General features: G+C 42.1%; 1 protein-coding gene across 1 annotated transcript in view; it reads right to left on the bottom strand.

Annotated features, from left to right (window-relative positions):
* The window catches only part of ACTN2 (actinin alpha 2), a 73,465-nt gene that overhangs the window by 36,865 nt on the left and 20,977 nt on the right, over positions 1-15,623 (bottom strand). Inside the window, exons 2-6 of the mRNA XM_044288723.1 lie at positions 12,155-12,269; positions 10,984-11,103; positions 8,089-8,175; positions 5,647-5,734; positions 1,383-1,461 (exon numbers count right to left, since the gene is read on the bottom strand). Of these exons, the coding sequence (XP_044144658.1) occupies positions 1,383-1,461; positions 5,647-5,734; positions 8,089-8,175; positions 10,984-11,103; positions 12,155-12,269 (489 nt within the window). The remainder of the gene's footprint in view (positions 1-1,382; positions 1,462-5,646; positions 5,735-8,088; positions 8,176-10,983; positions 11,104-12,154; positions 12,270-15,623) is intronic.

Below are 15,623 nucleotides of genomic sequence, written 5' to 3'. Positions count from 1 at the left end.
GTCTATCAGACTCACCAGCCTTAAAGGCTCTCTGTCTCTCTTGGCATTGACCCCTCTAAGGTTTTCCGATCTCTAGTTCTCTCACGTTCTTCTAGGGCAGCCACATGTGTCACACTCTTCTCAGGCTTCAATCACTTGTCCATCTCTACCCTCAGCCCATTGGTGCATTCCTTGGTGGCTTACTAGTACCAGACTTCTGCTCCCACTTTCAGCAGGTTTTACTACTGCTCGTGCCCTCTGCTGAATAGACACTCACACTGAAGGTGCTAAACACACACTTTAAAGGACGTGCCCAGCCTGACCTACCAACCCTACAGCATACTGCTTCTGGGCCACAACATCCACAACTAACTTGGTGTAGACACCAAAACAATGGCCCTGCTTGCACCAGCTCCTCATCCTCCTTCATTATGGTATCCAGGAACTCTGTTTCTGGTGTTAATAACTTACATCGGAAATGGCAAAACCACTGAGAGTGTAGGTCTCGTCAGTTGTAAGCCACTTTGTCGCTGGTAGATGGGCCTGACAAAAAATGTGGGCAAAGAGCTTTTTCATTTTCATATAGTAAGTATAGCGGTAATGCGATTTACATTTATTCATGTTTCCAGTGTGTTTGAATGTGTCTTTGCGCATGGAAGTGTGCTGCTACTTGTAGTCCTTGTTTGCTTTTACATTGCGGATATCATGGACTTTCCCGCGACAGGTGGCAGGAGATCGGTGAGACTGGCAACACGTGGTTTTATCTGACATGTTTTCTGTTTGGATCAAATTAAGTCTGTGTTGTTTCTGATGCTTGCCACACCTTCTTTCCCCAGGTGTGGCTATTATGGTAATTTAACCTTCTCTATTTATTGTTGTTTCTCCCACTATGCTATGCGGTTTATAGCTTCTGTTGGAGTTGTGAATAGCTGGTGTGTGGATCTCAGCTGAGATCCTGGTGCTGCCATAGCCACTTGAATTTATTTATTTTATGCACTTTTATAGCACTATTATATTCCGCACTGCTTAACAGACATTAGCATTTAAGTGTTTTCTTTCCCTTTTGTATTTTGTTTGGGTTATTTTGTGTGTTTCATTTCCCTGTCACTTGTATTAAGGCTTGAGGGAGACTCCTTTTCGTCCTTCCTTTGGAGGAACAGGTTGTCTCATTCCTACCATTAGTACCAGGGTCATATAGGGTGCGTTAGGATACTAGGTATTCCTGTGTATGAACTAACCTACCTCTGGGGTCCGTTCATACTGGTAGTTAGTCAGGACTTTGATGGTAAATCTGTGCTATGTTATAAAAATATAATGTGAAGGATCAAACTCAAATCTGCACATGCAGTGTTAGTCAGTGTAAGTAGACACCAAAAGGGATCTCATCCCAGTATGAGGTTGACCTTATTTAGCTTGGAGTAGTCAATGAGATCAGGCCGGTGTCTGTGGATCAGGGCACATAGGCCTAGGCCATCTTTCCAGCTTTATCATATACAATGCAAGAAAAAGAAAACAGTTACATGTTCTGTTCAAAGAAATATACAGAGTATTCACAAAGACGAGCCCCTATTTCAGTAACTTGTAGGGTTAGGCTACATTCACATGTGATGGATTTGCTGTGGACTGGCGGTGTGGATGGGTTTTACAAAACCCCATTCTGTTGTAATGGAAAAATACTCACTTGTATATAAATCATAGCATGCTTCAGATTCTCAAATCTGCAACATGATGATTCTTGAGCAGAAAAGCCACAGATTTTGCTGAGGATTTCACACTCTGCGATACAGTAGAAACCAGTGGTGAATCCACAGCCAGATCCACGACAAAACGGCCACACACAGACTCCACTTACAATAGTGTGCCAGTACTAATCTGGCATCAATGTGACCTGATTCCAAATGGTAAGATATTCTAAAAAGTATATAAAACTCACTCCCATATTAACAAAAAAATCTGTGCGGCAGTAAGCACTATATGATCTAACTTCTTTATATGTACTGTATATTGGAGAAGGATGCAGTGGGTAATATAGGTGCTAGAGAAACAGTTCCTGATCTATTGTGTGTTCATTAACCTAAACTGCCTTGCAAAAAATAAAGGTCACACACTCTAATATTTCATTGGACCACCTTTAGCTTTTAATTACGGCATGCACTCGCTGTGGCATTGTTTCCACAAGCCTCTGCAATGTCACAAGATTTATGTCTCTCCAGCGTTGCATTCATTTTTCCCCAAGATCTTGTATTGGGAGATTTGAACCACTGCGCAAAGTCTTGACCAGCACATCCCAAAGATTCTCAATGGGGTTCAGGTCTGGACTCTGTGGTCTCCTTCTTCCTAAACCACTCTTCATCTTGGCATATGCCCGCGCCATCGGGGAATACAAAATCCAGGCTACTTTCACATCAGCGCTTTTTGCGGATCCGTCATGATCTGCAAAAAATGCTTCCGTTACAATAATACAACCACATGCATCCGTCATGAACAGATCCGGTTGTATTATGTCTTCTATAGCCATGACGGATCCGTCTTGAACACCATTGAAAGTCAATAGGGAACGGATCCGTTTTCTATTGTGTCAGAGAAAACAGATCCGTCTCCATTGACTTACATTGTGTGCCAGGACGTCTTGCTCCGCACCACTTCACGGACAGAAAAACGCAGCATGCAGCATTTGGTGTCCGCCTCCAGAGCGGAATGGTGACTGGTCGGAGGCAAACTGATGCATTCTGAGCAGATCCTTTTCCATTCAGAATGCATTAGGGCAAAACTGGTCAGTTTGGACTGCTTCTGAGAGCCCATGATGGATCTCAGAAACGGAAAGCCAAAACGCTAGTGTGAAAGTAGCCTAACTTAGTTATGCATCCTAATATGCGTCCACTTGGCAGCTGTCCGCTCGTTCTCAGTTGGTTGTTTCTGTATTCTTATTAGTTATTGGTTGAACATTTGATACTTTATGTGGCAGTAGTGTATTTGTGGTCTTCAACCTAGAAAACCTCCGGGACCTGTGCTCTGAGGCAGCTGGAGTACATGATTTCACATGGCCGCTATAGGGAGTACTTTGACATTTCTTTCATCACCGCAGTTGCCTGTCTAGGAAATATCAGCCACGTCTAAATCCCTCTTAGAGACAGGCAGCCAAAACAAAGCTCAGATTTCAGGGACATTTGTATATTGCTGCTGGAGTTCATGTGTGCAATGTGGATATGATCATGGAACAAGACAAATGTATTGAATTTAATATGGTTTAAAAATATTCTACGCTCAAAAATCTGCAAATACCACATTTCAGATGGTAACAGGAACTAAAATAAATTTAAAAGAAACATGCAAATATTTACGTTTCTAAGCCAAATTAATACATTGTTTTAAGGGAATAGATTGCATTGAACTCAGTGGAGGAGATTTATTGAAAATGGTGGAAAGGAAAACTGGCTTACTTGTCCATAGCAACCAATCAGATTCCACTTTTTATTTTCTAAAGGGGCTCTGAAAAATTAAAAGGTGGAATCTGATTGGTTGCTACTGGCAACTGAGCCTGTTTTCCTTTACACCAGTTTTGATAAATCTCCTGCAGTGTCTGATCTGTAGACAGCATGTTATAGAGCAGAAGGAGCTGAGTAGATTGATATATATACTGTAGTGTAATGGGAAATGATTCAGTATAAGGCCTCTTGCACATGACCATTGTTTGGGTTCGCATCCAAGCCACATTTTTTTCGGCTCGGATGCGGACCCATTCACTTCAATAGGGCCGCAAAAGATTTGGACAGTGCTGTCCACATCCGTTGCTCCATTCAGTTTCCCCACAAAAAAATAGAACATGTCCTATTCTTGTCTGTTTTGCAGACAAGAACAGGCAGTTGTATAATGGGCGGATTGCGGACAAGAATAGGCTGTTCTATAATGGGCGGCCAGTTCCACAATTTGCGGACTGCAAAACATGGCCCGGTCGTGTGCATGTAACTTAATTTGTATTTTCATTTAAAGTGTACCCTCACATACCCTCTATTAAAACTTGCTCTAAATGAGATGGAAATTATTTTCGAATGTATTTTAATATTTTTTATCATTATTATTATTTTTTAACTTTTCCTAGCGAAATAGTTGCCTGACGTTCAGGTGCCTATTGGGCTTAGAATCCGTACTCTTGTACTCTGCTGTGTACTGTAGTATGGATTCCTCACTGGTAGGAGCCTCATTCCTCCTGCCTGTACCAGCGCTGCCCTTCTAAAGCCTGGCTGGCATACATGGGTCTGAAACAGTTTTTCAGACCAAACAGCTAAGGCTGGTTTCATATCACCATTTCATTTTCCATTCTTCTGATTGTTCAGAAAGAAGAAAACGGATCCTGTATAAAAACAACACTCTGAGCATGCTTTATGCACATTTTGCGTCCAGTTTAGCCATTTCTGTCTAAGAAATGCATGCAGTACTTTTTTTCCGTCTAAAAACGGATTTTAGAATGGAAATTGCTAACACAGATACAAAATGTGCACAATGGATGCTCAGGAACCGTTTTTTATACAGGATCCATGTGAAACGGTAATGTCAACCCAGCCTCACATGTATTTTAGTCTGTGACTGGAACCTCTTGAGGTGTTTGAACTGTTACCTCTGACGGCTCCCTGGTAAAATCCATAGCATGTGAGGATTTAGCAGAGCGGGCTCAGGCAGAGCCGCAATGTGATATGGAAGCTCCTTCCTTGCTCTTGCTCCTCTCTGCTTTTAGCCTACAGACCACGCTGGTTCAGGCTATTAGCAGAGCAAAAGCAGGGCAGGAGCTCCAGTTTCACATCGCTGCTCTGCCTGCAACCGGGTTCAGTGATATGAGAACATCTAAAGAGTTAAACATTGGGACCAAAATTGCTCTATGTAGATGTAGCTAGGTGATTTCCTGTATTAGAAAAAATAAGTCACCATTCTGCCCTATGACCAACATAAAGGTGACAGATCACCTTAGCAAAATGGTCACATTTAATTCCCTGAGCTATTTTGCTAAGATTTTGTATCAAACAGCTCCTGCGCTGGATCTATTCAGTAGACAATGTAAGTCCTTATACTCATGAACTCGCTTCCCCCCAGCTATTGATTTCAATAGAAAGAGTATGCAAAGCTGCCAAGGGGGCAGGGAGAGCTGTTTTGGAGGGCAACATAAAACTGGTGACAGCATATTTTTAAAAGGTATGACCGGTTTCCAATGTAATTGGTCAAAATGCGATATACAGTCAGGACAGCTGGAGACAGTATACAGTCATGATGGCTTGTATGGAGGACTGTATATGTCATTTTAATCACTTACATTGCAAACTGGCCAACCCCTCTGAGGGTCCATTCACATGTCCGTAAGTGTTCTGCGTATCCGCAAAACACGGACACTGGCATTGTGCATTCCACAATTTGCGGACCACACATCGCCGGCACTATAATAGAAAATGCCTAATCTTGTCCGCAATTGCAGAAAAGAATAGGACATGTTCAATTTTTTTTGCGGAAATGGAAGCATGGATGCGCAAATGCGGATGTGGGCAGCACATTCTGGCGCCATTTAAAATGAATAGGTCTGCACCCGTTCAGCAAAATTGCGGAATGGATGCGGACCCATTTTGCGTACGTGTGAATGGACCCTAAGGGGGTCCATTCACTTCATATGGCTTTAGAGTGTACCTGGTATGGAAATTCTGGATGTTCACATTACGGTAGGGGGCAGTCTTCCTCTGGCACCATAGAAGTAATCCTTCTTTTGCAGAGGTTTCTAGAAAATAAAATGTATATTATTAAAAATCAAACAGCAACATCGAGTAGTGATTGGGAGGTTTTCTGTATTTACTAAGATCAGTCAATAAAGTCATGCAGTAAATCAGCAGCACTGTACAGTGCCAGCAAAGTGGATGAAATTTTAGGAAATCTCATCCACACGCTGTGTATATTGGCCTGAAGTGTGGATTTGAAATCTGCTGCATGTGAATTTATAATGTGGTTCTCCCGGTCAGAGTTCACCCTTTGCAATGGAGAGAGTGAACTCCGCAGGCTGTTCCTGAGCAAAAACTGAATGTAATACACGTGATTCTTGTTGCATTTTTTGCAGCGGAACTGCCACAAAACCGGTGTGGACTTTCCTGTTGCAATTTCCGGGATGTGTGGGCATACCCTCATGCATAGAAAAAAAAATGACTTTAATATTGATAATCTATCAATATGAAATAGGGTTTTCTGGGATTACTATGGTTTTTAACAGATATGCTCATGTATTTGTTCACCTCATGTACATCTTCCCTGTGTTTTCTATTTATTTATTTGGACTCTCCTGACCCATTTTTACTCTGATTTGTTTCCATCCTTTGAGGTGATTTCTACCTATGATGCACTTCTCCTTTCTCTGCCACACCTCCAGAACCACCCCTAGCAACGCCCATCTAGTTTATAGCTCCTCACGCCCACCTAGTTACATAGACACTCCCCTATCACTGTGTCACAATGGAGAGCAGGGGGAAACCCCCCACCGTCCAATGAAGTATGGTGGGATATGACACTAGGCCTGGAAACCGGGATAAGGGAAGCAGGCCACCTCCTAACGCCACCCTAATCCAATCCCTGACCTCCTAACTGTATGAGCCAGCCTTGAAGGTAGAGGGGCTCATATTCTGGAACCTGGGCCCTTCTAAACCTAATGATCCCTGAAATAGGAGAAAGGAATAAGAGACAACCGGTTTATCCATGATACGGATGAACCAGAGTCTCCCACAGGCCTGGCAACAAAGGGAAAGCCAGTAAGCAAAAACCAGATTGGCAGGTAAGCACCCAGCACAAACAACACACGCTGGAACAACAGCACTGATCTGCCACAACAACTGGAGATGTGAAATGGAACCCATGCAAATGGACTGCAATCCAAACACCATCCCGGACTCAGTACATACTGACAAACATAGGAACCAGCTTTTATTATGATGGATCAAAACTGAATGCCTCTCAAAGGCTTCCGCTTTGCATTCCGTCTATGAATACCATTATAAATGGTACCTATAACGGAATACCCTAACGCGAGTGCGAACCCGCCCTAAACCACTACGAGGTCATAAACACTTATTTAAGCCACATTCTTATCAGTAAGATAAAAAATTTGCTATGATGAATGTTTATAAGGTCAGAGAGAAGAGATAAGGAGTCTGTCTGCTCCCCAGAGGACGGATGAGACAGAAAATCCACAGGCTGCTACTACAGCATCTCAGCTCTGTACAAAAAAAGGATTCCATATTTTTAATAAAGACCAATTAAAAAAAAAAAGTTTTATCTCAAAATAAGAACAATGCAATAATAAAAAAAATTGCCCCAAAAGGTGTACATAGCCTTTAAAGGGAACCTTAGATGTATTCACTTACTGGTGTGACAGATGGTTACCTCATAATATACACACAAAGATGCTGCATGCCGCATGCTAATGAGCTGATTCGAGTCCGGGTTGATGTCATTGAGTCCAGCGTATATTTAATTCAGAGCTATAGCCACTCCCCTGCCCACCTGCTGCTGATTCATATGGAAACAAACTGTCACTCAGCAGCAGGTGGGCGGGGAGAGTCAGGAGCTCATGAATATTCATGACTCATCATTATCAGCTGGAGCTTTTCAATACAAGATGTTGGCAGATTGACTGGGTCAATTAAAGAAAGTGATCCAGCATTTTGCTAAGCGAATCAGTCACTTATTTATGTTGCCCTTAGTTAGGACACCATAAAACTGGTGACAGGTTCCCTTTAATCCTTTGTGGCAGCATGGCTCAATATTTTTTGTTATAATAAAGACCAATTGAAAGAAATTATTTTTAGCCCAAAATTTGTAAAATGTTATCAGGTGTACATAGCCTTTAAGAGTACAATTTCATAGTTTAACACCAGTTCTGCCAAATTTAAGTTCTCTTTAATTCTACAAGTATTTCAGTAGACAGCACTGGAAATAAATTTGATATTTTTCATCTCTCCCACTGAATGTGTTGCCCTGTAGAATGGGTGACGCATACTGTCATTAGAAATGGATGCATCAAACTGCATAGTAGAGATGGAAAATAAATAAATCTAATAGTTTGGTAAGAGCAAGAGACAAACAACTTACCTTCTACTGATATGTCCTGAATAGCAAAACGCAGGATGATTGTCCAGATCATACCAAGGGTCATTTTCACATTTCCATCAACAATTTCTAAAGAGTAAACCAGAACATATAGGTAATTGGTCATGGAGGTCCAATAATCAATGTCTGAAGATGGACATACAGTATAATAATTCAGGGTATGATTGTCCATAGACCATAAAGGGAAACTTCCCCATGGGCTGATGCCCAAGGGTTTGCCTGAGGCCTCCTCACGGCCGGCCAGTGGCAGTTTTTTGGGATGTATTTTGTGCTGCTGGGGAAGTATTTTGTGATGCACTGTGGTACTTGGCTCTGTTGGGCTGATATTGCTGGCCCACCTACTTGTGTTGCCTGGCCGTTTGTCCATTTGGACCTGACTACGAAATGGGGCCAGTTTTTTTTTCCTGGGCCACTTTAATTTCCACTTTAAGTCTGTAATAATCTGTCCCCAGTTAGCATGTGGTGTACATTTCTTTGGACCCCATGTCTACAGTGACTAAGTTCAAGAGGGGCCTGGATGCATTTCTAGAGTGTAATAATATTATAGGTTATAGTTATTAGATTTCTGGAGATGGGTGGTTGATCCAGGGAGTTATTCTGATTGCCGAACCAGAGTTGGGAAGAAAATTGTCTTCTACCTCACATGTTTTATTTTTAATTTGTTTTGCCTTCCTCTGGATCAACTTGCAGGGCAACAGGCTGAACTGGATGGACAGATGTCTTTTTTTTCAGCCTTACAAACTATGTTACTATGTTACCTAGGGATTAGTAACAGAGAACACCTTAAAGGGGTTGTGCATCTTTGGTGGAGGGGAAGGTTGGCAACCCCCCCCCCCCCCCCTCTTGGGCAGACCTGCAAAGGGAAGCCTATTTACCTGCTTCCTGGCTTCCTTCTCTTTCTCTCCCCAGCCTTGGCTGCCAGGATGTCAACTTATGTCTTGATGTCGCTGAAGCCAGTCGCTGGCCCCAACTATACCCTGCTTCCCTTGCGCCATGTGACCATTTAACTGCTGCGGCCAGCAATTGGCTACAGCGGTGTCAAAATGGAAGTTGACATCCTCGGAGCACGGCAGAGCAGCCAAGGCTGGGGAGGGAAGGAGCAGGGAGCCAGCACCAGGAAGCAGGTAAGTAGGCTTCCCTTAGCAGGTTTGTCCAATAGGGTTGGTTTGGCAAAAAAATCCAAAAGTGCACTCCTTTAAGGTACCCATACACATTAGTCAGCCAATCCCACCAAGAACAGCAGATTCTGCCAACAGTCTAATGTGTATGGAGAGCTTATGACTCTCCCCCAACAGATGATGCCTGACCTTTTTATTCTCCCAGGAGATAAGCCGCCTCCATAACTATATGGTATAACTATATGGTAGCAGCTTTTTCTGCTCTTCTCATTGATAACACATACATGCCTGGACAAACCAAACATGTATCAATATGGGAAGTCAGGAGAGATAGCTGACAGCTGAATGATTGAATGTGTGGCCAGCTTTAGTCTAAACTTAATCAAAATGAAAGATTTCACCGACAACGATCGTTCATCGGGTTAAATTTAACAATGAACAATTGTCTTAGCCGACCAATGACAGACCACGCCGTCAGCTGAAAAGAAGTTGGCAGTGTTTGAACTTCGTATGGTTGGACAACAGATCTTTCTTTTAAAGAACGTTCTATTAGTGGTCGTGAGTCAAAATCAGCAGTGCAGTCTACACAGAGACAAGGTATAATGGAAAGATTTGTACTTCTTCTGTGTTTTTGACCCATATCTGGTTTTGGCTCAGAATCACTAATGCAAAACATGAGGCCTTAGGATGGGTTCACGCTGAGTTTTTTTTTGGAGGAGGTTTTGAGGCAGATTTTCCTGCAGGTTTTTCAGTCAAAGCAAAAAGTGGATTCAGCAGGGAGAAGTAGAAGTCCTTCCGTTATATTTTCAATTTCTTTCAATCCATTTTTAATTTTGGCTGAAAAACCTGCAAGATAATCTGCCTCACAGCCTCCTCCAACTGTGATCCTACTCTTCGAGTGACTATTAAGATCCTACAATCAAAGTTCACTATACAAATAAGTAAATTACGGTAAAGAACTCAATATCTATGTATTTATCTGAAACGAAACAATTTAAAATAAGAAAGAGCATAATGTTAACCAACCCGACCTCCCAGACCTGATCATGGTTACCAATCTGACTGACTGGTGGAAAGTAAAATGTACATAAGATTTGTCAAATCTCATGCACTTTGATTGTACAGTATTATGCTGTGGTTTTTCTCCATGCAAATCCTTGCGTTCTTCAATGTGTGCAGGTACCTCCTGCATATTGAGATAGAAGTCGGAAGTAGAGATCAAAGGGGAGCCATGCAGTGTTGGAATGGCAGAAGCAGGTGATGAGTGGAGCTGAGTGTATCTTCTTTTATGTTTTTAAGCTGCCCTGACCCAGCTACAAACTACTTTTAAATGGAAGGAACACCCCTTCACAGATTTGATTTCTGCGGTATTAGAAATAAAGTAAAGCAAGCTAAAAAAAAACCACTATCATGAATGATAAGGGGCTCCCTTAAGGCGGGTTTAGACACTGCAATGAACAGCGTTCCTTCCCGACAGTGGGCTGCTCATTCAATGAAGGAGACCGATGCATTTACCTGCAGCGATCTCCTTCACATTATGAGGACAAGGGACCGCTGTTTAGACAGCACGATCTGCTGCCCAGCAACAATATTGATGTGCCTGCATGAATAACAGGATCACCCGATGAACGAGCATTCTGACGTTCGTTTCTGATAATCTGCCCAAAATTTGGGCTGTGTAAATCCGCCTTTATTCTCTGGACAATTTGCATTCCTCCCCTTAATTTGATTACAGTTTTTAAAAAAGAGGTGCAATTACCTTCTGCTCCTATTGAAACCAACTTCACTCCTTTGCTGGCAATATAGTCCAAAGCTTTGTTGACATTGGCAATTTTGTGGAAGCGCATTTTGCCTCGGTCTGGCTTTGACAGCCTCTCCCCTGCCAGAAGAAAGTGAATCATAGGCACTTAGAGATAAAAAATATATGCAGCTGAAGACACAGTCATGCGGACATGTTGATATGCTACACCATGCTGTCAATGAAAATGTCCCATCTGGACATTTGTGGCATATTCACAGCAAATGCCATAAATTTGCAAGAGAGATCCACTCCAATCTCAGCGAATGACAAGATGGTCATGCAAGCACAGCTCTCTCCAGTCACTGTAAATGGACTTTCAAAAATAGCTGAGTAAGCAAGCCTAGCTAATTTTGTTTGTCCCACAGCAGTGAATAGAAGGTACAGTACCACGCATGCATGCCATTTTTTCATTCACAGCAGCGCGTGATGGTCTCCCATTTTCGAGATAGCAGAAGGTCCCAGAAGTGGGCCCTGCACCTATAAGGTTTGTCTAGGGTTTGAAACATGGCTCATTTCTTCCAAAATATAGTACTACAACTGTCCACAGGTCCCTTCACTTTAATGGAGTTAAGCTGTAATACCAGACACGACCCACATTCTGGGTATTCCATATGCACAGGATATAAATGTCCAATAAGTGTAGACCCCACCTCTGGGACCTGCATTTGTCTCAAGAACGTGGGTCCTCCAGCCTCTGTGAACAGAAAGGTGGTTGCACATGCATGGCTCTCTGCATTCACTTCTATGGTGGGACCCACACCTATTGCATATTTATGGCATAGCCATAGGATATACCATAAATGATGAAATGAGAATAAATAATATTGTATAAATTAATTTACAACCATATTTTTGCAGTTTAATTTTGCGTTTAGTAATTAGGAGATTATAGTTGGCAACATCTAGAACGGGGATTACATGGTTACTTCTTCTCAACAATCTCATGTGATATATTCTTGGTGGAATCTGTTGCACTGCAGTCATGATTAAACCAATCCAAAGCTAAAGCAATAAAGTAACAGCAGTAAGAGCTATGTCAGATGAGTTAAATCTTTTATTTGTGAGCAAGACATGGATAGTCCATCTTATCTGTTAGGTGGCCACAGTCCTGAGAAGAAAGACAGCAAACCTGAGATGACTTCAAGTAGGAGCATTAATTTCAGTCCATTTCTGAAATCTTCTTCAATGTTCTCAATCTCTGTGCCAGCTTTTCGTAAATGTGAATTGCACCAAGCTGTAAATGTCTGTACAAACATAAAATAACACTGTAGTTTAGATTAGGTTCACACACACAAAAAAGTATGTCTGAAACAAAGTGTGCATATGACATGTTACTCAAGTTGTGTGATCAAGCATGTATACGTCTAGCCATAGTTGTACAGATGAGTAGGCGTACATCTGACCCTAGATCAGGGATGGCCAACCTGCGGCTCTCCAGCTTTTGTAAAACTACAATTCCCACCATGCCCTGCTGTAGGCTGAAAGCTATAGGCAGTCTTTGCATGCTGGGAGTTGTAGTTTTGCAACAGCTGGAGAGCCGCAGGTTGGCCATCCCTGCCCTAGATGTCTAAATGAATTAACCTACATCTGTCCCACGCTGTGTGATTGAGGGAAGGAATACTTGACCCTGAATGTCTGGACTGAAGACTGTACACCAGATTTTGGAAGTTTAGATAAGCCTGACTCTAGTTCTGTGAGTGGAACAGCTAGTGGACCATTAGTGGACCACTGCTATTGTCTGGATGCGAGGCATACACTGGCACTGGGTGTATGTATGAACAGGAGTATATTTTGCCAGGGATGTCTGCATGAGTGTACGGCTATCTTTGGATGACTACATGAGCGAGTCTAACCATTGAGGACACTTGGACATCCTTCACAGGGTGTCATTTAATCTAAGGGTACGGCCACACAATCAGATTTACTGGTGCAGTTTTGGAAGCCAAAACCAGGATTGAACTGAAAAAAAGTGAATTAGTATCTGTCCTTTATACTTTCTCTCCTTTTATGATCTACTCCTGATTTTGGCTTCCAAAACTGCATTAGAAAACCTGATCGTGCGACAATGCCCTTGGGCTAACTCACTACAGACCTTCTTTTTTGCATTCAATCCAAGAATTGACTTAAACATTCACCAAAATCTTGAAGACACATGATGCGACATACTATATATGTGACTGCATAAAAAAAAAACAAGTGATTCCCCATAATTTGTAGTCCCTAGTATATCCTATGGGCTGAGTTGAGTGTCAACTGTTTTAGTGTCATATGCTCAGTCATATGCTATATTCTTATATTTCTGGCATATCTTAGGGAGGCCTGTGTTCACACAGCGCAGTTTTTATGCATTTCTAATTATAATAATGGGAAGAGGGTATGCCAATGAGGTCTTAGAAAGCTCTGCTTCTAATGTCACCAGATGTAAGGTAACTATCCTATAAGTCAGAGTTCAACATTTTAAACAGGCCTTGAGACATGACTTGGATAAAAATGTCAGGGTGATAGCTCCTCATCAGTGCAGAGCAGGGGGTACTCACTTAAGTGGGGAGAGAGGCCTAGGTCAGGATTTGGAGGATATTTTATCTCCTTATGGAGAGTGTCTAAACTGTATGAGGAGTCTTATAGGCCAGGCAATGCTCTTCTGGGAAGAAGGTAGGCACTCTCCATAAGGAATGATGGTATCCCTCGAATCCCGACCTAGGTCTCTCATCCAGTTAAGCCAGTACTCTCTGCTCTGCACTGATGAGAAGCAATGACATTGAAACAGCTGTCTGCAGATGAGGTGCTGGCTTAATTATTATCCAAGTCATGTCTCAAGGCCTGTTTAAAAGGTCGAACATTGACTTAAAGGCTAGCTGCCTTACATCTAGTGGCAGCATAGGTCGAACTTGCTAAGAGCTAATTTGCATACCCTCTTCCTAGAATTCCAGAGTGTTGCCTGGCCACTGTCCATAAGGAGAAATAATAATAATAATTATTAATAATCTCTGCATGTGCACTGCTCATTCTCTACTTGTATTTTTTTTTTCATGCCATACTGTTAGAAGTGAGCTTAGTGCTTGTACATACAGTACAATCTTTCATAAACGACGACATCCTGAATATTTACAATATTTTTATTTACCTAATACCATAATAAATCCATATAATATCTAAATTTACTTTCATGAAAATTAGACCTGTAAGTCTTCTGTGCGCTAAAGAGGCCCATAAAGTCTTATAAATAGATATGAGAGTCCAAACCAAGAGCATTACTCACAATGCTAAAACTACAAGACTGCACACAGTGCTTCCAGCAGGATTTACTGTACTGTGTACTTAGTTACAGAATCTTTTCCAGTAATGCGTACCAGGGATGGGAGCTTCTCACCAGGGATGCATCATGCCGACAAGCAAGTGGCATTTGAATGAAAGCAAAGGGGCTGAGATGCCAAACCTTTGGGATAGATTTAGAAGAACCATGGTAATAAAGAATAACGCTACACCTTAAGTAATAATAAGAAAAACTGCTAACAGTGAAATGCAATATACAAGTTTTATACGTACTAGAACTAATCACTAGCTCGATGCCTGTTCAAGCATCCTATCACTGCTTCCTTTGAAAGGCCTATAACTCTGGCAGGACATGATGTGCAAATGCAATAACCCTACATTAATAAGTGTCTATCACATTATACAATTTAGCTGACAGCGGCAGGAGATTAACGTGCAAATAATGTTAGTTTTTTACTGCTTAGGGTGAATGAGGGGGTTGGGGCTTCACTATACACATTCATTTCACACTAATGAGATGTGCTGTCAGACTGCTCAGCCTGAGAGAAAAGCTCAGGTATGATCGCTCCAGTACTACCAATTGTAGAGCAGGAACCCTACTCTACAATAGTTGATACTGATTTGATCCTCTGTCATGGCTGAGCAGCCTGACAGGAACAGGGAGGAGAGATGCGATCCTGCCCCACCCCGCTGTTTCTGTCAAGCTGTTCAGCCATGACAGAGGGTGGCATCATATTCTTGAGCAGCCTGGCAGCGAATCTCATCAGTTTGAAGTGACTGCAGTGCTGGTCCTGGAGTGTAGTATAGGGAGGCCCCCTTCACTTTCCTCTCCAAGCAGCTGCAGAAGAGGAGGCAACCTCTAGTCAACCTCTAGTATGGGTTGCTCGAGGCCATGTTGATAACATTCCCAGATTTGTCCTCTTTAAAGAGGACTAGTCAAATTTCCTAATATGTCTACTTCAGTAATGCTTGTATTCCCCATCGTCATTTCTAAAGTATTTGGTTTTTAGATTCTTAGAGCTCTAGGTTGTTTAGTTCCTTTATTATTCCTCAAAGATATGTATGAATAAATTGACAACTGGATGTTATCAGTTAGAGGTGTGTCACTACACAGTCTGACACTGTCCATCCCTGGCTGTTCCACTAGTTCCTCAGAATGGTGAGAACTTGTGATAAACTCTCTTCTGCAGAGAAACTATATTTTACTCAAGATGAGGAAGGGTAATTGGCTCATGTGTCATAGAAATGATTTTTTAGGGGGAAAACAAGAATCAGGCCCTTCACTTTTGGTTGTCAGAATATATTTACAGTTCACACCTGAATGT

Source organism: Bufo gargarizans, chromosome 4 (assembly GCF_014858855.1).
Source record: "Bufo gargarizans isolate SCDJY-AF-19 chromosome 4, ASM1485885v1, whole genome shotgun sequence".
Classification (NCBI taxonomy): domain Eukaryota; kingdom Metazoa; phylum Chordata; class Amphibia; order Anura; family Bufonidae; genus Bufo; species Bufo gargarizans.
This window is presented reverse-complemented; position numbering and strand designations above follow the sequence as displayed.